This window comes from Macrotis lagotis, chromosome 2 (assembly GCF_037893015.1).
Source record: "Macrotis lagotis isolate mMagLag1 chromosome 2, bilby.v1.9.chrom.fasta, whole genome shotgun sequence".
Classification (NCBI taxonomy): Eukaryota; Metazoa; Chordata; class Mammalia; order Peramelemorphia; family Peramelidae; genus Macrotis; species Macrotis lagotis.
The window spans coordinates 220,649,052-220,673,298 of NC_133659.1; the positions used below are offsets into that span (position 1 = coordinate 220,649,052).

At 42.0% G+C, this 24,247-nt stretch overlaps 1 protein-coding gene across 1 annotated transcript; it reads left to right on the forward strand.

Moving 5' to 3' along the window:
- Positions 1–972: 972 nt before the first annotated feature.
- On the forward strand, positions 973–14,836 carry NOTUM (notum, palmitoleoyl-protein carboxylesterase). Its single transcript, XM_074220628.1, has 11 exons — positions 973–1,331; positions 3,414–3,466; positions 3,648–3,743; positions 4,463–4,523; positions 4,709–4,767; positions 5,195–5,297; positions 7,581–7,772; positions 8,308–8,408; positions 10,386–10,533; positions 11,676–11,723; positions 11,866–14,836. The coding sequence occupies exons 1-11, from the start codon at positions 973–975 to the stop codon at positions 12,173–12,175; spliced, it is 1,530 nt and encodes a 509-aa protein (XP_074076729.1). The 3' UTR covers positions 12,176–14,836.
- The last annotated feature ends 9,411 nt before the right edge of the window (positions 14,837–24,247 follow it).

The following is a 24,247-nucleotide window of genomic DNA, read 5'->3' on the forward strand; positions in this document are numbered from 1 at the left end:
CCTCCCGGGCGGCGCTCTCGGGACCCCGCGAGGGGGTCCCGGCCGCTCCCGGCTCCCGGCCTCGCCCGCCCGGGGCAGCTGGCGAGGGGGGAGGGGCGCAGGTGAGCCCCCCTTCCCCTAAAAGCGATCCCCTCCTCCCCTCTCCCCCGCCCCCGGGGGGAGGGGCGGGGAGGGCGAGGCGCCTGGCTGGCTTTCCCTTAATGGGAGCCGCGGTGGCAGCGCCGGGAGCCGCCGCCGCGCTGCCCCACACCGAGCGGGGCCGGGAGCGCCTCCGGCGGCCACGGCGGGCTAATCCAGGCCCCTCTGTCATGTTTGCGGTCTGGGAAGAAAGGACGATGCCTCCGCCTAGGAAAAGAGCGAGATCGCCGCCTCCCCCGCCCCCCACCCCCCGCCCCCCCCACCCCCCCCGCCCCCGAGCTCCGCGAGGGCCCGGGAGGCGGCGGCTGCACATCTAACGCGTGGGCACCGGGACAGCCGCGGGCCCCGCAAACTACGCCCAGGCTCTGCCCCCGCCGCTCATTGGAGCGGGACCGAGCCAAAGCACCCGGAGCCGGGACTGCCCTCCTGCAGACGCGGAGCCGGAGCAGGGTGCGGGGAGAGCAGGAGCTGCCTGGGACAGCCCGGCCAGGCCAGCCCAGCCCGCCCAGCCCGAGGGGAGGCGGCCCCGCGCTCGGGCACGGCCGGGCCGAGGCACCCGGGCCGGGGGCCCAGGAGGTCGCTCCGACGCCCAGCGGCCGGCGCAGCGCCCCCCAGCCCGCCGGAGCCCCGGCGGGGCGGAGCGAGGCTGGGCGCCCCGGGGCGGACGGACCCTTGGCGAGAGCAGCGGTCCTCCGGGAGCCCGGAGCCCGGCCCAGGGCGGCAGGACCGCAGCCGGGGACCCAGCGCCCCTGCGGCGCCCGGGCTCGGGTTCCAAAGCTCAGCGCCGACCCGCTTCCCCCGCAGGTGGTCCCGAAAGACAGCGGCGGCGCTGGCATGGGCCAAAGAGCGGTGCGAGTCCTGCTCCTCCTGGGCTTGTTGCACTGGGGCCCCGGCAGCGAGGGCAGGAAAACCTGGCGACGGCGTGGTCAGCAGCAGCCCCCGCCCCAGCCCCCGCCCCAGCCCCAGCCCCAGGCGCTTCCTGGCCGCGAGCTGGGCGAGGTGGCCGGGCAGGCGGTGGAGAGCTTCCCGCTGGACTTCACGGCCGTGGAGGGCAACATGGACAGCTTCATGTCTCAGATCAAGAGTCTGGCACAGTCCCTGTATCCCTGTTCAGCGCAAAAGTTGGATGAGGATTTGCGACTCCACCTCCTCCTCAATACCTCGGTGACTTGCAACGACGGCAGCCCCGCCGGGTGAGTGACTCCAGAGGCTGGACCTTCTCGCTCCCTCCCCTTCCCCGTCCCCTAGCCCCACCATCCCGAGCTTTCCGGATCCATCGGGCCTCGAGGGGTTGCACTTTCGTCTGTCCCCAGTTTGCAGCCCTCTCCCAAGTCCACTTCCCTCTGCAGCAGGTGGACGCCGGTTCAGCTTGCTTTCCCCTCTGCGTCTCAGTCTTCCCTCTCCCAAGAAAAGTGCGAGAGAGCAGAAGCAGGATCTCAGCCCGTCCCACGCCGCGGTGTCTGCCCCGCTGCCCCCACCCCATGCATCCTCCTCTTCCCTCCCCCCCCACCCCAGTCCATTCTGTGGGAGCAGAAGCCTTTGGTCGGCTCTGCCTTTAGAGACCCTGGAATTTTCCCCCACAAGAAGGAGGGGGGAAGAAAGTGAGGGAGAGCCCTCTCCCCTCTGGTCCTAAGCCCATCCCTTTTCCTGGAGAAACTCTCTGAGCCTTTCCCCAGTTTATGATACTTAGGGAAAAGACCCTAGAATTTGAAGCCTCAAAATCCACTCGAGCATAAGGAGTCCTGGATGGTAAAGTATCAGAAGTCCTGAAACTGCTCATTCTCCTGTCTTCACCAATACGTGGCACCAAAAAAGATGATTAATGAGGGAAGAAAAATAACCACTTAGTTTCCATGCAAAAAAAAAATAATCAGTTGCTCCAAAGAAAAGCTTCCAAGATTTAGGAATAAATTTAGGTCCTTTCCCATATAAAGAAATGAGGGAACTGTAGAGATCAAAGTCAGGCACAGGGAACCCTCTCCCTTGTCTGAAGACTGCTTCTTTAGTCTACCTGACTTGGCTGATAAAGACCCAGAAAAAAAGGGGACCCATTGTCCCTCCAGTGCTCAGCGCAGTGTAAATCCTTGAGTTCGTTAAATTGGAGTCCAGAGATTCCAATACCTTCTGATACTGTGTAACCGACATTGGGGGCATCATTTCTCCTTCTAGGGTGTGTATTTGGTGCAGGGAGGAGAGATGCATTAGGCAGTGCCTAGAAGAGAATTGAGGGAAACCAGGACTGGAATGTTCTTGTACTGAGAGGCTGAAAATAAGACTCGAAAGTAAAGTACTTGCTGCGGATTATGCAGTAAATTAGTGACAGTCATGATCAGCAAGAATTTACCAAATATCTATCAACCCCATGAATTGAATATCCATGAAGTGCACAGCCTTGGGGGTAGGGGTGGAAGAGAAAGACTGGACATCCACATGGCAACAGTATGGGACACAGCAGACAAGCAGCCATGAGGGAGAGGGCGTTGATGAGGTCAGTGAACAAAACTGAACCAGGATTCCCTTCCCTAGTCCTCTTTCCTGCTCTAACTCTCCCTCATTCTTTTCGATTCTATCTTCTCCAGTTTTTCTTCCCTCGGCACTAAGTTAGCTCTTCCTAAGTATATCTTTAACTGTCTGGGATCCTCAAACCACTCATCTTTTCCTTTCTTCAGTGATTACTCAGGTGAATGGAGGTTCATGTGGTGGGTGCCCTTTGCTTCCTTCCTCTAGCAACAATGCTATAATGGTGGACTGTATTTTTTTAGAATATCCTCAAATTTCCATTACAAGTGTAGAGCAAGGAGAGCTAGGTATTAGTTTCTTTATTTTATAGCTAAGGAAATGGGACCAAAGAGGTCAAATGAATTGCCCAAGGTCATAAAGGTAGTTTGTTTCAGAGCTGGCATGGGAACAAAAGTTTTGGATTGCCCTTCCAGGGTTCTTTTCTTTAGAACAGTAACACCCTTTTGTCTTCCCTCAACAACCCTTCCTTTGAGCTGGCTCGGCCCTCCAGGGTGTAAGAAACCTGGACCTGCCCTAACTTCTTCCCTAAGACTAGCCCCAGGAGACCTGTTTCTGTCCTTTCCAAATCTTTGCCCTACTCAAAAGTTTTTAAGCTTCAATTTGGCTACAGATTTATCTAGTCTCTTGCGCCCCCGTGTGGCACAAGAATGCTCTACCTTGGTGACAGGTGGAATAACCCTTTCTTACCTGGCATCCCAGGATTATGGAGGATCAGGGAAGACCTAGTTGACCTACCAACCCTATTTCTCTTACAGCTACTACCTCAAGGAGTCTAAGGGCAGCCGGCGCTGGTTGCTCTTTTTGGAAGGTGGGTCATGGGGTGGGGGGTAGGGGTAAGGGTGGGAGGGAGAGTGCCGGAAAAGCAAGGAAGGAAAGATTCTAGGAACTGGGGAACCCAAAGAGGGTGACATTGAGGGAGGGTCCTCTTGAAAGAGGGGTGGGTGGCTGGCCCAGACCAAAGGGTATTAAATTTGTATCTCACCTGGCAGGTGGCTGGTATTGCTTTAACCGGGAGAACTGCGATTCTCGCTATGACACCATGAGGCGTCTTATGAGCTCCAAAGACTGGCCTAGAACTCGCACAGGTCAGCAGTCACATCTACCCCCATGGCTACCTTTTCCTTCACCCCCCTTCTTTCCTCCCACAATTCTCCTTGGACTCTGGACTCCCTATCCTCTCCTCTTTTTTGCTCTAGCCAAACCTCAGATCCATTGTCTGACCCTTCCCTTTCTTCTCTCCCTTAAGAAAAGTTAGTACTAGATGACTCCTCATTACTTAGCTCTAACTCCATGACTTCTCCCAGGAGTGGTATATGGGAAAGCAAGAGAATTGTCTGGTTTCAATTCTATTGCTGTCTTATTAGGACTATCAATGTCTCAATTTTTGCAGCTGTGAAAGAGAAGAATTTTGAGGTCTTTGCCATAAAAAATAAGAAGTACTCTCATTATTAACTTCTTAAGCTTTTCTATTTAAAAGGATTTCTCCTCAGGTCCTCAAGAGAAGCATTTACTATCTGCATAACCCTTCTTCATCACTCCTAACCACCCATATTTCTTAAACTTTTGCAATATTAGTAAGCACTCCTCGATAAGGATAATGAAATAAAGACACTGAGTGACTTGACTTTCTGTTTTCTCATCCTTACACAGTTAGCGTTTGTCTTAGACTAGAGATTTTGCTTATTCTATTACCTCACTATCCCTAGGGCCCAAGTTGACCTCTCCCTATTGTGCCAGTATCATCTTCTAACAAGATTTTTAAGCCTGATCAAAAGTTTCACTGTTTTTCTCCCCTCCCATCTAGGTACTGGTATCCTCTCATCTCAACCAGAGGAGAATCCACACTGGTGGAATGCCAACATGGTGTAAGGGATAAGTATGGGGAATAGGGATAATTACCTGGGGGGAGATGGAGTAGAGTCATAGCATTAAGAAATTTTAGACACATACCTACTAGAAAATCAGAGCTTGAGATTCCCAGGGGAGGTGTCAGTTTGGAATTGGGAAATACTATTTTTTTTGTTAGTCTTATTAACTTTTTCTTTTGTAGCTTTATCCCCTATTGCTCTAGTGATGTCTGGAGTGGAGCCTCCTCCAAGTCTGAAACCAGTAAGTTTTCTTCCCTTTCTTCTCTTCTTTTTCCTTTCATTCCTTCATGGTCATAGGTACCCACGATTATTCTAACAGCCCTGATTCCCCAAGTCCTAAATCCCTTTAAATCTCCCCCTGGATATTTTCCCCCAGTACTATCTTTCTCTTTTAGACTCATTATATCAGAGATCCTGACTTTTGTGGGATACAATCTCCCTAGACAGTATTTCATCTTCAAGATATGAGCATTCTACTCTGGTCTTGCTCACCCAGAATTGAAATTTTTAAAGAGCCTAATTTTCCAAGTGAGGCTTAGTCTAACTTTAACAAATGAAATCCAGGCCCTTCATTTGACGGATGGGGAAAATGGGAAGGATCTTATTTTCTTCCTGCTCAATAAGCAACAATGCTTTCCTACATCAGAGACACTTTCTTTGATTTACAGATGAGTATGCTTTTATGGGGGCCCTTATTATTCAAGAGGTGGTTCGAGAGCTCCTGGGCAAAGGGTTGACCAGTGCCAAGGTACTGCTGCTGGCTGGAAGCAGGTGAGTAGCAGGGAGAGGAACATTAGAACAAAAGGTTGACGTAAAGAAAGGGGAAGGACACTGGCCCAAGCTGAAATATTTTGCTTCACAGGACTTTTTTTTTGGAAAGATATATATTCTATTCATCATATTTGTTATTACTATTCTTTTAATGCCATCCTGTAAAAGCCCTTGTTTTGAGTTATTTGGGCCAGGTAAGTATACCAGATTGGATTAGTGACCCACAAATCTGAGCACAAATTTTAGGTTTATGCACCTATAGTGAATTGTAGTTCGTGAACTCTAGTTTTAGGAGTATGTGTATCCTTGAAAATGATGAGGACCTGCTCTTGACACTTGACCTACAAATGCAACTTGAAGATTTTTACAGGACTTTAGAGATCACCTAATTCAACTCCCTGATTTTACAAATGAGAAAATGGGCCCAGAAGAAGGGAGACTACTGGTGACAAAGAGCTAAGACTAGCATTCAGGTCTCCCCATTCCCAGAATGGTACTACTGTCCCACATTGTCTTACTTCAGAAGAGAAACACAAAACCAGACATGAATAATGTTCTGAGAGTGTATGATGGGAAGAGAGAGAGAGAGAGAGAGAGAGAGAGAGAAACACAAAGACAGAGAGACACAAAGAGTTCATAATATCATTGGATATAGTGTTGAAAGGGATCTTAGAAATCACCTAATCTATTCCTATCATTTAAAAAATAAATTTTATTAATATATTTATTGTTAGGATTGGGTTTTAATTTTGGGGTTTTTGTATTTTTATTCTTAATGCTTATTATAATGCTTGATATATTTGTTGGCTGATTTTTTTTACATAACCAGAATTTCTCCCAGAATTCCTCCTCTGCAACTCTACCCTCACCTGAGAATCATTTCATATAACAATATTTTTCTTTTATTATTTCTTTTTCCAATTACATGCAAAGGTAGTTTTCAGATACTGTACAATGATGTTTAACATATTTCCATATTGCTCATGTTGTGAAAGAGGAATTAAAACTAAGGAGGAAAAAATCATAAGAAAGAAAGAAAAATATAAAAGAACATTTTAAAAGTGAACATAGAATTCTTTGCTCTGAATTCAGATGCCATAGATTTTTTTTTTTCTGGATGTGGATGGCATTTTTCATAATGGATCTCAGAATTGTCCTCCATCACTGAACTGCTGAGAGGAGCTGTCAGTTGATCATCTCACAATGTTGTTATTAATATGTACAATGTTCTCCTTATTCTGCTCACTTCATTCAGCATCATTTCATGCAAGTCTTTCCAGGCTTTTCTAAAGTCTAACCTTTCATGATTTCTTATAAAAAAAGTATTCCATAATATTCATGTACTATGGTTTGTTCAGCCATTCCCCAATTGATGGGCATCTCAATTTCCAATTCTTTGCTACCACGAATAGTGCTGTTTTGAAAAAATTTGTATATATTCCCCTTTTTTATGATCTCTTTGGTATATAGACCTGGTAGTTGTACTGCTGGAGCAAAAGGTATGAACATTTTTATTGCCCTTTGGACATAGTTCCATATTGCTTTCCAGAATGGTTGGATTAGTTCACAATTCCAATTGTGGAGTGCAATAGTGACTCAGTTTTCTCACATCTTCTCCAACATTGATCATTTTTCTTTTTTATCATTTTAGCCAATCTGTTAAGTGAGAGGTAGTACCTCAGAATTGTGTTTTTAAATTGCATTTCTCTAATCAACAATGACTTGGAGCACTTTTTCATATGAACCTTAATTTCTTCATCTAAAAACTATCTGTTCATATCCTATGACCATTTATCAATCGGGGAATAACCTGTATTCTTATAAATTTGACTAGTCCTCTATATATTTTAGAAATGAATCTTTTATCAGAAATACTAGCTGTGAAAATTGTATAACAATATTTTTAAGGAAAAAAATCAATAAAACATCAATTTAAAAGTCTGAAAATATATACAATATATTACACCTATGATTCTCGTATTTCTTCAAAGAAATGGAGGGGTGGCATCTTCTCATATTTCTTGGAATCATTTATCCAGTCCTATCATTTTACAGAGAGGAAACAGGCCCTGTAATGGGAGGTGATTTGTTCAGATTTACATGGACAGTAGTAGATCTGTTTAGGATTCAGTTCTAGAACTACCATTGCCAAATTCAGGGCCCTTTCCCATGGATCTCCTAAAATAAAAGACATCAAAATAGACAATGATCCCATGGCTAAGTGACCTTTCTAGAAATGACCCTGCTTACCAGATCAACATGTGTCTTCTCCCTCTCTTTCAGTGCGGGGGGCACTGGAGTTCTTTTGAATGTGGATCGGGTGGCAGAACAATTAGAAGAGTTGGGCTATTCAGCCATCCAAGTTCGGGGCCTGGCTGATTCTGGTTGGTTCCTGGACAACAGGCAGTACCGTCGAACAGATTGCATTGACACCATCACCTGTGCACCCACAGAGGCCATTCGACGAGGGATCAGGTGATAGCCTCCTCTACCTTCTTTTATCTCCCTTCCCCTAGTTATTGACACCCCACTGCAGGTGCCCAGACCCCTTTCCCTTCCTTAGTATCAGACATTACTGCCCTTTGATCCCCTGTCCCCAAGTATTGAGGACCCATTTAGTCCATGGTGCTTAAAGGATGACTCTCCAACTCAGGGAGAGGGGTTAGGAATGCCTTGCATTTCTCATCTAGGTCAGAAATGAGAGCCTAGAGAGAGAGAATCTTAGCACTACTAAAGACTGAATCCAGTTCAGTTTCCAACATTGAATTCTTTGGGTTTGGGAGAGTTCTGGGTCAGGCCCATGGCCCCCAGTGATGGGAGGTGATTGCCCATGGAATAGTGGATCTATTACTTCAGTCATGTTGACCTGAGTCTAGGTAGGCAAAGTTTGATAGAGGAGAAAGTATCTACCTATCACCCTATGAGGACTCCTGCTTCCCCTAATCCACAGTTGAGGGATTGGAAGAGGTTCTCAAGAGCTGATTTGATTCCAAAGTTCCTGGTCTTCCAGGTACTGGAATGGGGTCGTTCCTGAGCGCTGCCGACTACAGTTTAAGGAAGGCGAGGAATGGAACTGCTTCTTTGGATACAAAATCTACCCTACCTTGCGATGTGAGTGGGATTGGGAGCTTGGGGCTTAGGAGGAGGCATGATAGCAAAAGATTCCAAAGGATCCATTTACTCCCCCTGAAAATTCAGAAAAGTAAGAGATCAAAATCTGGGAATGTGGAGTAGGGCTTATTGTCAACACAGAGTCATTTCTTACTGTATGTATTGCCTAAGGGGTACAGAGGAAAGAAAGGACTTAAGGAAATGAGAGTCTAGATTTTGTTTGGTTTAGTTTCTTTGGTGCATGTTTTGTTTCAATCTGGACCTTCAATTTCCTTGCTATAGAGGGAATGCTCAGAGTAAAAATTCCCTCCATTGATGTAGCTAGACAACTTACCCTTTTAGATAAATGTCTAAATTATAGGTAAGTGATTTACCCCTGAATCCAGAGCTTCTGGATTTCAAGACTGTCCTTCTACCCATTGTGCCATACATTTTTTTTCTTTTTTCATGTGTGTGTGCACTCACTTGCACACAATCTGGGTTAAGTGAATTGCCAAGGATCACACAGGTAGAAGTATCTGAAGCCACATTTCAGCTCAGGTCTTCCAGTGCCAATGCTCTAGCCACTGTACCATCTAGCTGCCCCCACACTCATTTCTCTTATCCCCCTTTTTTTAAAATGGGACATATGATTTGATTGCTCCAGGGAGTTCCAAATGAGGAACCCAATGCAGATCTGAACCTTTTTTCCTTCAATTTATAACCTTTGAAAATTTATTATTATTGTTTTTTATATGATCGATAACTGACATTTACATAATATTTAAAGTTTGTAAAGTATACATAGTTGTATGCATTATCATTTGAAGTTCATTATAATCCTGCTGCCTAAGTACTATAGGCATTGGTATCCCCATTTCTCCATAAGAGCTCAGAGGATTTGTCCATTGCTCAGGGTCACACAGCCAGAATATATCTGAGAGAGGATGAGAACTACTTGGTTAAGGAGGCTGGCCCAGTGTGCCCAAAGGAGTTTGTGTCTACTTACAAAGAACCAAGGAATTACTGGCACTTGGAGCTGTCCCCAAATGAAATGAGCTGTGGATGTAGATATTTAAACAGGGGTTGAATGACAACTACTGAGGATGTTTAGAAGGAGCTAGAGCTTAAGGAGGGGGAATGTGAGACTCAAATGAGATAATAGATGTGAAGGACTTTACCTTAAAGCACTATATAAATACCAAATGATGATGATTATTATTATCATTATTAGTCTCCAGCCTGGTGATGATTTTATTCCTTGGGCTCAGCTCAAGCAATGGTTTTAGAGCAACATAGTCCCTGATTTGTAGTGTTCCAAATGTTCACACTGAAAATTTTAACAATCAGCTCCAACAAGCCAGTTGGAGCTAACTCTAAAAGCTACCTTGGGATGAATCCACTCATTCTCTAGGTTTCTTTTCAGTACTAATATTCTGTGTGTGTAAGAGAAGTATTGTGGTAGAATGGAAAGGACTTTCGAATTTTGAGTCCTGAGCCCTGCTTTTAAGTCTCAGTTCTACCACTTAGCTGTATGCTCAATCACTTTCCTTTTCTTTGTCTTGATTTCTTCATCTGTCAAATGAAGGAATTGCATTAGATCCTTTCTAGTTCAGACATTCTAGAACCTAGATATGGTTCTAGGGTTCTGTAACCTAAAACCAGGGAAAATTGAGTTTGTGTACATAAATGGGGAGGGTAGGATGGAGGTAAAATGCAGGATAAAGGAGCCATCATAATGGGGGTAAACTTCCTGAGAATATGAGTTGGGAAGGCTTTGCAAGAGAAGGGTGTAGAGCAAGAGCATGGGCCAAAGGTAGGATCATTTGAATTGTAGTCAGGATAACAAGTACTTTCCACCTGTAATACATAGGCAGGAGAAGGTTAGTAGGGGATTATGAGGGAATACCTGCAGTTGCCTCTGAGGAAAAGCAGGAAGGGATCTTGGGAGGAGGGGAATACTGTCCCTGAGCTAAATATGTTCTTGCCTTGTCCTAGGCCCTGTATTCGTGGTACAGTGGCTGTTTGATGAGGCCCAATTGACTGTGGACAATGTGCATTTGACTGGACAGCCTGTGCAGGAAGGACAATGGCTCTATATTCAGAACCTTGGCCGGGAGCTTCGGAATACACTCAAGGATGTGTCGTGAGTATCTTCAGCATGGGGGCGGGGGGGGAGGGCATACACAGGAGGGACAAGTCCTTGAAGGTCATGGGATAATTCACCCTAGCCTCTTGATGTCATGTCCAGATGATCATCAGATTCCTAAATGGTCAAGCAGAAAACCTTCAGGAATGTTCAATATCTGTCCCAAATTCAGAGAGGTGGTAGCAAGTAAGAATCAGTTATCAGCCCCTACTTTTAGAGGTCCCTATATAAAAACCTTGTGCTGAGTAGCCTGGTTAGAAAGATCTCTTAGAATCATTCTCTTGCAATCAGTGAACTGGAGAAGGAAATGGCAAACCACTCCAGCATTTCTGCCTGGAAAACCCCAAATGGGTTCACAAAGAGTCAGACATGACTGAACAATATAACTTCTCCAGTTCATTTTTCAGATGAAAAAAACAGAGGCAAAGAGAGGTTAAGTGACATAGACACATAGTGTCTGATGCTAGATTTGACAGGTGTTCCTGACTACGGATCCAAGCCTCTGTCACCTTACCTGTTCCATTGTACTAAACACTTTACAATTTTACCTCATTTGATTCTCACAAAGTTCCTAGGAGATAGCTGATATTATTATCCTTATTTTATAGTTGAAGTAACTGAGACAGACAGAGGTTAAGTGGCTTGTTCAGGATCATACAAATAGTTAACTATCTGAGACTGTCTTTGAACTTAGGTCTTCCTGACTCCAAAGTCTAATGATCTATTCACTTACACCACCTAGTAGCTTCTAACTAGAAAGTTCTATGTAGAAAAGCAACAGGAAATGAAATTAGTTACAGTGTGTTGTGGCATAAATGACACTGGTTTTAGAGTCAGAGTACCCGAGTTCAAATCTTAGATTTATCAATTGTTTGCTCTGACTTTGAGCAAGTCACTTCACCTCTATTTCATTATCTGTAAAATGAGGACATTGAATTAGAGCATTTCTAAAGTACCTTCTCAACCCTAAATCTGCAGTTCTATGTTTAGGGAGCAAAATGCTGGTGGAAGGTCATGAGAGACAGGATAAAGAGCTTGGATGTCAGAATAGACAGGTGGGTACAGTGTAGTGAGAATGGGATTGAAGTTGGCACTGATGGGTAACTAATAATCACTCATCTCTTCCTTTCCCAACCCAGGGCTAGTTTTGCCCCTGCCTGCCTGTCCCATGAGATCATCATCCGAAAGTAAGTGTTCATTACAGTAATTCAATTCAGTTCCTCTTACAATGTGTAAGATCTCAGCCTACAGGCTTCCTTCTACCTCTTCTTGACACCTCACTTTCTTCCACCCCCACCCCCACTCACCTGTGTGCCTCAATCTTTGCAGCCACTGGACTGACATTCAGGTGAAGGGCACCTCGCTCCCTCGTGCGCTTCACTGCTGGGATCGAAGTCTTCATGAGAGCAGCAAAAACGGCAAAGCACCTCCCCTGAAGGGCTGTCCTGTCCACCTCATTGACAACTGCCCCTGGCCCCACTGTAATCCCTCCTGTCCCACTATCCGAGACCAGTTTACAGGACAAGAGATGAATATAATCCAGTTTCTCATGCACATGGGCTTTGATGTACAGAAAATGGCCCAGCAACAAGGGCTAGAGCCCAGCAAGCTGCTGGGGATGCTTAGCAGTGGGAGCTAAATGAAGTTAGGATGTGGAAATCATTCATGGCCAGCACAGGAGAGGGTGACCCCCCTGTAGACACTTTGCCTCCCTCCCTTCTTTCACCTGACCTCACACTACCAGGCTCTAACCTGATATCCTTTGGACCTAGACACGTGTGTCCCACTGAAGCCAATAGAGCCTCAAACCACCTCTTCCACCTCAATTCGGTCTAGAGATAGTTAGTATCACAGAACATTCAGAGTTAGAGAGGTCCTCAGTGGCCAGCCTAATCCTTGTCCCCCCCCCAAAAAAAAGAATCCCTACTATAATATATTCAGTGTGGGTCATCCAGCCTACCCTAAGACCTCCAATAGGGATAGGAAGGGAACCTATGCCCTCCTGAGGCACCCCATTTCACTTTTAGATAGCTTTATTAAGAAATTTTGTTTCTGATGTCTAAATTTTGAAACTTCAACCCATTGTCTCTGTTTCTGCCTTCTAAAACTAAGCTAACCAAATCTAATCCATCCTCCATAACAGTCCTTCAAATCCTTGAAGCTGTCCTGTGTCCCCTTATCCCCACCTCAACCCCCAAATCTTCTTTTCTCCAGGTTAAACATTCCCAGCACCTTCAACTAATGTTCTCATGACATGGACTCCAGGCCTTTTACTGTCCATCTCTGGACATTATCTAGTCCATCTAAAACTGTGTGACCCAGCATTGAACACAATGTCACAGAGATGGTCTGACAAGAGTAGAATATACAGGTGCACTTCCCTCTTTATGCCTTATTCCTCTCCATGTAGGCCACACTGCTGATTCATCTTGAACTGGCAGTCCATCAGAACCTTCATACTGTGGTCTAGCAATGCCCTTTCACTCATCCTGTCTTTGGGAAGTTGTCTTCTTTAACTGGAAGGTGTCTTTAAGTTTATCTCTTATATTTAATCTTATTTCATTCCACTTAATTGGTTTCTGTCTAACTCATCTTTTTGGATCCTGCCTGTCATTTAGAATGGTGTCATTAAATTTGTGCTGTATGTCACCTAAAAAAAGTATGACTTTATCTTAGTCATTGATAAAAATGTTTGACTGAATGAGATCAACACAGATCCCTAGAATATTTCCCTGTATATCTCCTGCTAAGTTTTGTTATTGAATTATGAAGGGTCACTTTTTTGAATCTGACCACTCAATTCTGTCACATCTCTCCAACTTTTCCATAAGAAAAACATGGAATATTTAATCAAATGCTTGACTAAAATCTAAGTAAACCATATCTGTAGTATTCTAATCCACTATTCCAGGAAATATGTGAAAAAAGGAAACAACATTTGCTTGATCTGACCAGTCATGCTGCCTCTTCATGATTGCTGTTCATTTTTCTACATAATTCTTTTAATGATTCATTCTAGAGTTCCCCCTGGAATTGAAGGCACTCTGCGTCTGCATATTGTTCTCTTCCCCTCTTCCCTTTTTTTAAAAATTGGAATATCAGTTGCCCTTCCTTAGTCTTATGGCATCTGTTCTGTTTCTATAGTCTTTCAAATGCCATTGACAGTGGCTCTGCCATCGTTGACATCCCATTCAGAACCCAAGGATGGAATTCATTTTGGCTATGGGCCTCCAAATGATCAAGGGCATCTAGGCATTCTCTTACTATCTCATTTCTCTTGGACATCTACTCCCTGTTAGTCATTTTTGCTGTTATTATCAGTTCAGAGTTGTCTCTTTGTCAGAAAATAAAGGCAATTAGAATTAAAGAGCCTACATTCTGTCCACCAAGAAGTAATCTTTTTTCCTAACATGGTTTTTAAAATACCATTTTGGGGGTCATCCTTAACTTTCCTAGCCAGCTCCTACCCATTCTGAGCCTTAGCATTCCTGATATTATATTTATGGGACAGTGTCATGTTCTTTTATTCATCCTCTATCCCCTTGCCTTTGCTTCCATCCTCTTTATATATTTCTTTGAAATCTCAGTTGGCTGATGAGTTCCCAGTATATCTACATTGATCTCATTGGACTTCTATTTTTATTCATTGGAATTGTTTTCCTTGGTGACTTAAGTTACCAAGAAATTCTTCAGAGTCTCATCCTTCCTAGGCAGATTTCCCATAGAGAATTTTAGTCCACAGAATCCTATAGTCTTTTCCTTGAGCCCTTTGAACTCTGTTTTCCAAAAATCTAGGGTGCATGTCATACCTTATTTGGCTTTCCTCTTTTTATCTATTAAAAATTTTAGGAGGGAGTTGTCATTTTCCTTATACTGTTCCCATCATTTCTACTCACCCTTCCTCCTTCCTTCCCTGGCTGAGGTCTCTGATATCAACTCTTCCTCCCATTTCTTCCAAAGCAGTTTGACCAGAGACTGGCTGCCTATCAAATGAAGCAACATACTCATCACCCTCTCCTGGTTCTGCCTCTGTCACCAGTATGGACTCCCCTGTTATCCTTTCCAACCCTTTCTTCCCAGAGCCTTTGGTCCATGGGGCAGAGCCTAAAGCACTGGATTCCTCAATTCCACCAGAAGTCCTTCTCAGTCCCTCTCCATCCTCACCTCCCAGGCCTTTTCATGCCCTTTTGTATTATTTTATAAAATGACTTTTTTATTACTTTAATTTTTTTAAAAAAGAAATAAGCAAGAATATAAGATGAATGATATTGTTTTGTAACATATTTTTTTTAAATAATAAAAAACCAAAGAACCTCACCCTACTGACTTATTTATTTGAAAGTACAGCTTTATTTCTCACTGATTTTCCTCTTAAGAGATGATAGCAAAGAAGAGCCCTACATCCTTTCTAAAGACTGGCTTGGGATGTCTAAGATTATAGCATCATCCTTTAATAGGTCTTTGACATCCTTGGTACCCAGTCATTATAACAGTATTCCCCTCAAATGAAATTCTCTTGCTTTCAAACCACAGCCCCCCCCCCCCCGCCTTTTTTTTATGGAAAGTTCTACTTTGTCAAGTTTCAAATGATTCTTACTCTGTTAGTTCAAATGAATGGACAAAGAATCTACTGTGTATAAAATATACTAGGTTCTGTGGATATAAAGATGAAATAAAAAACACTGATATATGTTAACAACTGTCAGAAAATGACTAAATTCTTTGGAGAAGATAGAGTTTACTGCATTGTTCAAGGAGGTTGGTTCATTTCTAACTGGGGAAATCAGGATATTTCATGGAGGAGGCAGCACCTGAGTTAGGCTTTGAAAGGATAAGAGCATTAATGGACAAAGATGGGTACGTATATGGTAGTAAGAAGACTTTTTCAGATATATCTAGTGGGAGTTTAGGGTAAAAGCTATTAATCCAACTTAGTTAGAAGCAGACTATAGAGGACCAAGCTAAGGAGCTTACATTTTATTCTATGGGAAGCTTCTAAAGAATTTGGCAGGGGAATGATTGGATTCAGAACTATTACTCTTTCAACTGTGAAGGATGAGTTGGAGAGCAGAAAGACTAGAAATCAGAGAGGTCAGTTAGGAGGAGTAAGAGTAAGAGTAAGAGGGGTTAGGGTTTCAAGTAGTGGTGACCATGGAACTAGACAGCTAGAAATAGAACCTAGAAATGTGGTGAAGAGAGGATTTATAAAAATGGGTAACTAAATGGAGGGAATAGAAGAGAATCATTTCCTAGCTTTAAGCCTGGGTAACTAGAAGAATGGTCATGCTGTCACCTTAAATAGGGAAGTTAAAAGAAGAGGTAAACTTTGGAGAAAAGAAGGTAAGTCCAATTTTGGATGTACTGAGTCTGAGATACCAGTAAGCTAGCTCAGTGGTTAGAAATGCAGGCCTGGACCCCAGGGAATGGATAAGGGCTAAATATATAAATTTAGGAGACATTTATACAAAGGGCATAACTGAAAGCATGTGGGTACATAAATTTGCCAGAGTAGAGATAGAGAAGAGAATCAAAGACAAAGCCTTTGAAATTCTGATGATTGAGAAAGGAATGAGGGAGAAAGGAATCAGTGAAAAAAAATCAAGAGGGATTTGTCAAAGCAGAAAAGAGTGAAGATGGTCATTAAAACCAAGGGAGGACAGAGGATCAAGGAAGAGAGGGAGAGTGAAGAATGAATGGATGATAAAGCTGTATCTAGCAATTTTGGACCCTGGGGTAAGAACACAAAAGATACTCAAATGACCTTCTTCCCCCAGGTTCCACATCTTTATTTTTTTTAATTTAATATTTTGTTCCCCCCCACACACACTTACAGTTCAAAATTTTTAACCTTTTTTTTTCAAATTTTGAGTTCCAAATTCTCTCCCTCTTTCACATACTCCTGCCATTGAGAAGGCAAGTAATAGGTTGTAAAAAACACATTTCTATGTAAATCATGCTGTGAAAGAAAACAGACCAAAAAAAAAGAGAACTTTTTAAAGACAAATTTATTTGGGAGCAAAACTCTTGACCCTAGGACACAAGGCCCTTATTGAGGAAAGATTAAAACCCTAAGACACTTTCCTTGCATGTGCTTCATCTTCCAGGGGCAAGAATGGAGAAGACTGGGCTTAGGAGAAGCTCACCTAAGGGAATGGGAAGAAATAGGTTATCTAGTAGCTTTTCATTTAAACTAATTATATTTGCTAACTAGATGCTAAACTCAGTTGCTTCTTCCATCTGAAGGAATTTACTATCTTTAATCACCCTCTTAATTTTATTGCCTAGCAAAGCACTTGTTAGCCTGTATGGCTCTAATGAGTCATAGAGGTAAGGTAGTTAGGAAGTGGAGACAGAAAAGAGATATACTCTTTCTAGAGATTTAATGGACAATGAGGGGGAAAAAGAAAGGTTGATAAGTGGAGAGCAAGTTGAGGAAACAATAATGGAAGTCTAAGCTTATTGGTAGATACAAAAAAAGAAAGAGAAAGTGAAAATAAGTGTTGAGGGAATGAACAATGAAACAAGGTTCTGAAGGAGTTGGAGGATATGGGATTAAAGACACAGAGAGAAAGTTAGCTTTGGCAAGGAAGACTGTCCCCAAATGGCACAAATTAATGTCCATCTTAATGTCAGCTTTCTGTGATTCAATCTGCTGCCTTGATTATCCCCCAGTTGCTCTGAGTACAGATTTAGTATTATGTCCATTTTCGTATCCACTCATCTCCATTAAAGAAGGGGAGGAATATTAAACTGTTATCTGTAAGGTAACATTCATTTTCCTCAGATCCTATTAAAGGTTCTGCCAATCACTCTATCACAAATAAGATCTCAAATGATGCAGATAATAATGTGCTCTTCTCTATGTAATGGAGCTAGGTGTGTCCATTGACCTCTTGCTGAGGGTCACATATTTCTACTTTTGGAATAAAGCTTTGGTCCTGTGATTAGAAATTATATCAAAAGAAATTGGCAGGGGCGGCTAGGTGGCGCAGTGGATAAAGCACCAGCCCTGGAGTCAAGAGTACCTGGGTTCAAATCCGGTCTCAGACACTTAATAATTACCTAGCTGTGTGGCCTTGGGCAAGCCACTTAACCCCGTTTGCCTTGCAAAAACCTTAAAAGAGAGAGAGAGAGAGAGAGAGAGAGAGAGAGAGAGAGAGAGAGAGAGAGAGAGAGAGATTGGCAATCTGGCCAGGAAGAACTACCAATTCTATGGGTTATAAAATGACTTCTATCTGATGCAGAGAACCATGGGCATGGAGAATAGTGAAATCAATTGGAAACAGATTTTGTAAATCTTTTGTTTGAACTGTTAAAAAAGATCTTCATTCTTCCTCCACCACTCTGTTGAGACACTCTGTCTTGACTTCCAGTCTGACCATGGCCACATTCTCATGGGTGGGGCAAGCTAGGTCATGCAGGCACTGAGGCAACATCTGAGACCACCCATACTGGAATCCAAGACCCCTCCCCAAAGGCAAACTCTCCAAAGCAGGATTTGGGCAGCTCCCAAGTTACCACCTCTTCCCATGGACACTGAGGGGGAATTTAAGGAGATTTAAGGAGAGGGGCTACTGCTCAGCTCTCTTGCGGACTTCTGCTGGCTTAACAAGATTGATTAGCAATCCAAGTTACTTTTCTTTAATCTCTTCTTAACTTCTTTATCACTTTCTTTTTTATATTTTTATTTTTTAGTTTTTTGCAAAGCAAATGGGGTCAAGTGGCTTGCCCAAGGCCACACAGCTAGGTAATTATTAAGTGTCCACCTAGCCGCCCCTTTTTAATTTTTTTTAATTTTTTTTTTTAGTCTTTATCACTTTCTTTTGCATTGTAACTTCTTTTAATAAATCTCTATTTTCTTTTTACACCTGCATTCCTGGGTCAAGTAATGATTCAATGCAGCAGAATAAATTTGGGGCAACATACCTCTTTGAAAGTGACCTTTTTTGTATGGTTGAATGAGTTGTTGAATATGATTGTGATGACATACTAATATGCTATAAGAAATGATGAATGGATGCTCTCAGAAAAAAACATGGAAGGGCAGCTAGGTGGCTCAGTGAATAGAGCACTGGCCTTGGAGTCAGGAGTACCTGAGTTCAAATATGGCTTCAGATACTTAATAATTACCTAGCTGTGTGACCTTGGGCAAGTCACTTAACCCTATTGCCTTGCAAAAATCTAAAAAAAACAAACCATGGCAAATTGTACATGAATTGGTGCAGAGTGAAATGAACAGAACCAGTACACCATAATAGCAATATTGTATCATGATCAACTGCAACCTAGTTATTCTTAGCAATACAATGATTCAAAACAATTCTATTGCTATATATCTCCAGAGAAAGAACTGATGGAGTTTGAAAGCAGATCAAAGCCTACTTTTAATTTTCTTCATTTTTCTGTGTTTTCTCTTACAACTTGACTAACAGGGAAATATGCTTTGCATGATTGTGCATGTATAACCTATATTAAATTGCTTTCCTTCTCAATGGTGGGGAGGGAAAGAAAGGAGGGAGGAGAAAATTTGGAATTAAAAAAATTTTTAAACATTTGTTTTACAGTGTTATTGGCTAAAAAATAAAGCATTAAATTTTTAAAAAGAGAGAGTAACTCTTTTGTTGAGCCATAGTCAATACCTCCTCTCTCTTCACCTTCCAGGGGCCATTGCAACTTAAGTATTTGTGCCTCTAAAAAAGAATAAATGCTCACCTAGTTGAGTTTGAGACCCACAAAATTAGGTGATTAGACAGAGAAGTGGTGCAAAGTATAGAAGGTGCAGGATTTGGAAATCAGACCCAAATTCAAAATTCTGCCTTAGACATTTATTGGCAAGTCCTTTAGTAATCTCTCTTCTTCTAGTTTTCCTCATCCATAAAAGTGAAGATAGTAATAGCACTTCCTGACATTATAAAGAATCAAATCAGAAAATATGTACAGCACTTTGTAAACTTTAAAGTTTATATATGTGTGTGTTTTATGTTTGTGTATATATATATATATATATATATATATATATATATATATATATACACAGACATATGCCCACACACCTTTAGACACACACAAACACCCATGTGTGTATGTGTCTATGTGGGGGTGGGGGAAGAGCTGCTGGATTTCAAGCTCCTAATCTGTCTCTTCTTCCTTGTTTTATGTTTACTAACTGAGTTTAGGTTACCAAAGGAGAATCCCACAAGATGAACATTTCCCAGCCTTAGTTATTACCCTGTAAGTGTGAGAAATAGGAGGTTCCTGAGTCAGGAATGACTGTGTAGCAGGAAGTGCTTCCTGAACCTATACTTCTTGGAAGAGATTGAGAAATCCCATGCCATACTCTAGTTTATGGGGAGATCCAGACTTTTGAGTTTTAAAGATAGCCCAGGTCAGAGGGAAAAGAAAAATATGTATTTTGCATTTCCACAAAGTGTCTTTACTGCTTGGGAGAATATATTATGACTCGGGCTATTGTTTTGTACTTTAAATATGCATAACTTTGTGTTTGGGGCAGCTTAATGTGGCACAGTGGATAGATTACTAGAAATGAAGTCTGGAAGATTCATCTCCCTGAGTTCAACGCTGGTTTCAGATACTTAGCAGCTGTGTGACTCTGGGCAAATCTCTTAACCCTGTTTGTCTCAGTTACCTCATCTATAAAATGGACTGGAGAAAGAAATGGCAAACAACTCCAATATATTTGCCAAGAAAACCCCAAATGGGATCATCTAGAATCAAACATGGCTCAAACTATTGGAAGATAACAGTTATATTAAAACTTGTATTAAACCTTTCTTTTGTGGTGGGAGAAATGGATAGTTGTCTTGTATATTTACTTTATATAATGAATGTCTTTTTTCTAGAAAGATTCTGTTAATCAATTTTAGAGGAGATTCTAGACATGAACCATACGTATGTTTTATTTAAGGAATTTTTCACAGAACTCTGGAGGACATAATGAACCAGAGTATTAAAAAACCTTGATCCCTTTTTGGATTCCCCTAGGTACTTAATCCAATATGAGTCCAGAGCAGGAATTCTTTGGGAAAAGAAGTGCCCCCAGACACTATCTGTGAAGATATCACTGATCTATATATTACTGAGTCAACTAGGTGACTCAGTTTATGGAGCACAGGGACTGAAGTCAAGGAAACCTGAATTTGCATCTAGTCTCAGACACTTACTAGTTGTGTAGCCCTGGATAAGTCACTTGATCTCTACTTATCTCAATGGCTTCAATTATATAAAAGTGGATAATAGCAATATCACTCTTCCAGGATTGTTGTGAGGACCAAATGAGATAATATTTGAAAAGTGCTTAGCACAGTGCCTGAATATAGTAGGTACTATATAAATGTGAATTCCCTTCTATTCCTTTCCCAAATATCATCATTGGTAAGGTAAAGCTTCATTCATTGGTGAGAAATTAGGTATATTGAGTCATCTAACTGACTCTCCCACTTAAAATGTATAATCCACATTTTTGTGATGCTCTTTAACTCAGGAAAGGATTAGAACAGGTGGTCTTGGGATAATTTTTTTCTGTGCAGTGCTATGATGCATAAGCATCATGGAATAATCCACTGAATTCAAGTGGCTCAGAAAAATGCTAACAAACAAGATAATGATTGAAAATTATAAAGAAGGGGAGAAACTTATCCCAGGGAACAGAACTGATCTGGATGTGACCCAGAAGTTCAGTCTGCCAGGTTTGCCTTTGGGGGTCTACAAAGAAGGAAAGTTAGAAGAATCCCATGTTATTGAAACAGTTCCTTGGACTTGGTTTCCTAGAATGCTAAGAATTGAGAGATGTAGACAAAGGGAAATGAATTCCAGAGAGAGGTCGATGGAGAGGAGAGTTTGGAGAAGTGGGAAGAAGGAAGATTTAATCAACAGAAGCTTTTTATCTGATAGATCCTGAAACAAGGGATTTCATGCCATCTTTAGAGATATGTATGAGAGAAATGGCAAAAATTAGGCAAAGCATTTAAAGCAAAACTATTGTTTATTTGTGTTTTTTAATCCCCTGATAATTCCCATGTGGGAACTTCCTCCAATAACATAGGTTGCAACTCATCCATAACACCTCATTTTGTGCAACTCTTATCTATGTCCTCCAGTAAATTCTCCAAAACAGGTCAATCCAATGTAATGGTTTTTATCTAAGCCCATGGCATTGCATTATCTATTGCTCTTGCTACATAACCAACCCACCTCAGAAATCAATTATTCTTCGAATGTTCTCTGAAATAATGGCAAGCTGCCATCAATGACATCAGTGCAATTAGAAAAGATCATGATGAATCTTTATTCATTTTATGCATGCCAATTTCATGATTCTTGGAATTGCTTATCAAGGAAAAAGGAAAGGATCTTGTGCCCCAATTCTTTCAAATGAGGATTCATTTCATGTTCCCTGATCTATATTCTGTTCTATAGAAAGAGTTGAGCTAGGTGAGTTATAGAAAAAATAGGACAGAAGTCATTACACTCTTCTATTTATATCTTTATGTTAGGGGAAAGTCACTTCAACTTTTTGATTTTTCCATATTTATAAAGATATTCTGATTTCCCCCTTTACCAAGTCATTCACAAGTCAACCTCTTCCAAATGGGTCATAGAATAAATAGTCCATAGTCTTGGAAGACCTATATTGTACCTGCCTTTCAGCAGTCTCTCCCCTAGGTCTATGGTAGATGTGGCTCTAATACTAGACCTCTCTTAGTTCAGGGTCAATATTGGGATGAAATGAGGCATTCATAAGTCACTGAATGTTTAACCAAGAAAGCTTATTTTTACTCAATACAGCAAGAATATTTAATAAGGATAAAATGGCATTTAGCATTTCAGGTCATCTCCAAATAATAGTAATGTGTCTGGCCACTAGGTCATTAAGATATGATAACTTGAGTGGTCTCAGGCATCAACCGAGTATGAAAGACCTAGACTTCCAGTCACTGGAATTTTTTATATCTAACTGGAATCTGCCTCAGGGAATCTGGGGCTAATCAGGTTTCCTGTGGGAAGGAATTTTTATCAGAGAAGCCTAAAAGAAGTTGTGTCAGGAAAGAAGTTGTGTTCTATCATGGGACCCTTTTGATTTGGTGAGCCCATGTTTTTAGAGAGCCTGACTTGCTCAAATTCACACAGCTAGGTAATTATTATGTGACTGAACCTGGATTTGAACTCAGGTCCTCCTGACTCCAGGGCCTGTGCTCTATCCATTGCATCACTTAGCTGTCCCTCAGTAAATGTATTAATGTCTTTTAGAAACATGTCACTCTGCTAGAGGCCCTATTTTGTATCCTCAGATAGCCCAGTGGACTTCCACTTATAAGAAAGGACTTGATTTTTGAGGAATACTACTTTACCTACTTCACAGCAGCTTCCCACTCTGAAAGATATGTGAAACTGGACTTCATTGACTGTTAGTGTGCTAACAGGTGATATTGTGCTAATCTTCATGATATTTGACCTATTCCCAACTGAGTAAGAGGTATACTCTTATTAAATAAGTGCTAAATGCTCCTATCTATTGGAGTTGTGTTACATACATCTCAGAAGCCATATCCATGATGATTCAATACCACTCTACAAAAGGAAGAAAACTCTCAGGTCCAGCAGTTTTTCAGACACATACTCTAGGAAACTTTATATATTAAGGATGGTCTATCTTTAGCCAGTTGCAGTTGACTGTCTCCAGCTCTTCCTTATTCTGTTCCTTGGATCAGAGTCTCCTTGGCCTTGAGGTCCTTGCTCCCTCCTATCAAAAGATCCCTAAACCCTAGTGATACAGTCTGAGTATCCCTCAATTGGAATGCTTTTCTTTCTCTTTAGATGATTTGAATAACTTCTTTCCAGAAAGGTCTCAGAGAATCAGGATACTATTATTGGGAAATGCCTTTCTTTCTAAGACCATGGGAAGAGAGACCATGACTATATAATTATATTAAATGTATATTTTTCTGAGAGAAAAAAAAATGGATCCTCAAACTAGCCTGCTTATAGCAATCCTCAGTTTCTGTATGAAGGTGAGGAAGAGTTCTTATCTAGGCCTTGTGAAAGAAAGGGGATGTCTCTCAGGAGAGGAAGAGAGACTTAGTATTCTCTATCCACCATGAGGCTCCTGGTGGGAGGCCAAGGAACACTAAAGGGGTAGTGGTAAGAGGAAGTCTTGTCACTGGTTCAGGCTCCAATCAATTTTATTGAAGATGTTCCTGGTCCAAGATGCAAATCAGTGACTATGCCAGAAATGACATCAGTGCTACAGTCCTGATGTAGCCTGGATTTTTCTGAGGATGATCTTACTCACTGTCACTCCTTTGCAAGGAAAGCCACTGTGAGATCCAAAGATTTGACATTGTCTACTGCATGAACCACTTCACTAAGACACAGAACATGGTTATTCAGAAGAGAGAGGCAAAATCTGGGATTTCTGATCTTCCTTCTTTTCCAAATTTGTTCGTTCATTCAGGGGACTATTATATTGCTGATCATCCATATTGCTGTCTTTCTGTATTATGCTAAGCTCTTTTTCCAGTGCTATCTACATACCTTCATGAGACCCCAAGATTAGTATTGTCAAGTAAACATCACTAAAGCTAATGCTAAGTGATAGTAAATTCTCTAGAAGAGAGGTGTCAAACTTATAGTCTGAAGGGAACAAGCAGCCTACAAAAACTGAAAAGAATGGAAACCAAATTAAAATTTAATG

Excerpts from the sequence above, each read along its gene's own strand:
- NOTUM (XM_074220628.1), top strand. The coding sequence starts at position 973 with ATGGGCCAAAGAGCGGTGCGAGTCCTGCTCCTCCTGGGCTTGTTGCAC. Across the intron at positions 4,524-4,708 it reads TGGTGGAATGCCAACATGGT|CTTTATCCCCTATTGCTCTA; the intron begins GTAAGGGATAAG and ends TTTCTTTTGTAG. Across the intron at positions 5,298-7,580 it reads CTGCTGCTGGCTGGAAGCAG|TGCGGGGGGCACTGGAGTTC; the intron begins GTGAGTAGCAGG and ends CCTCTCTTTCAG.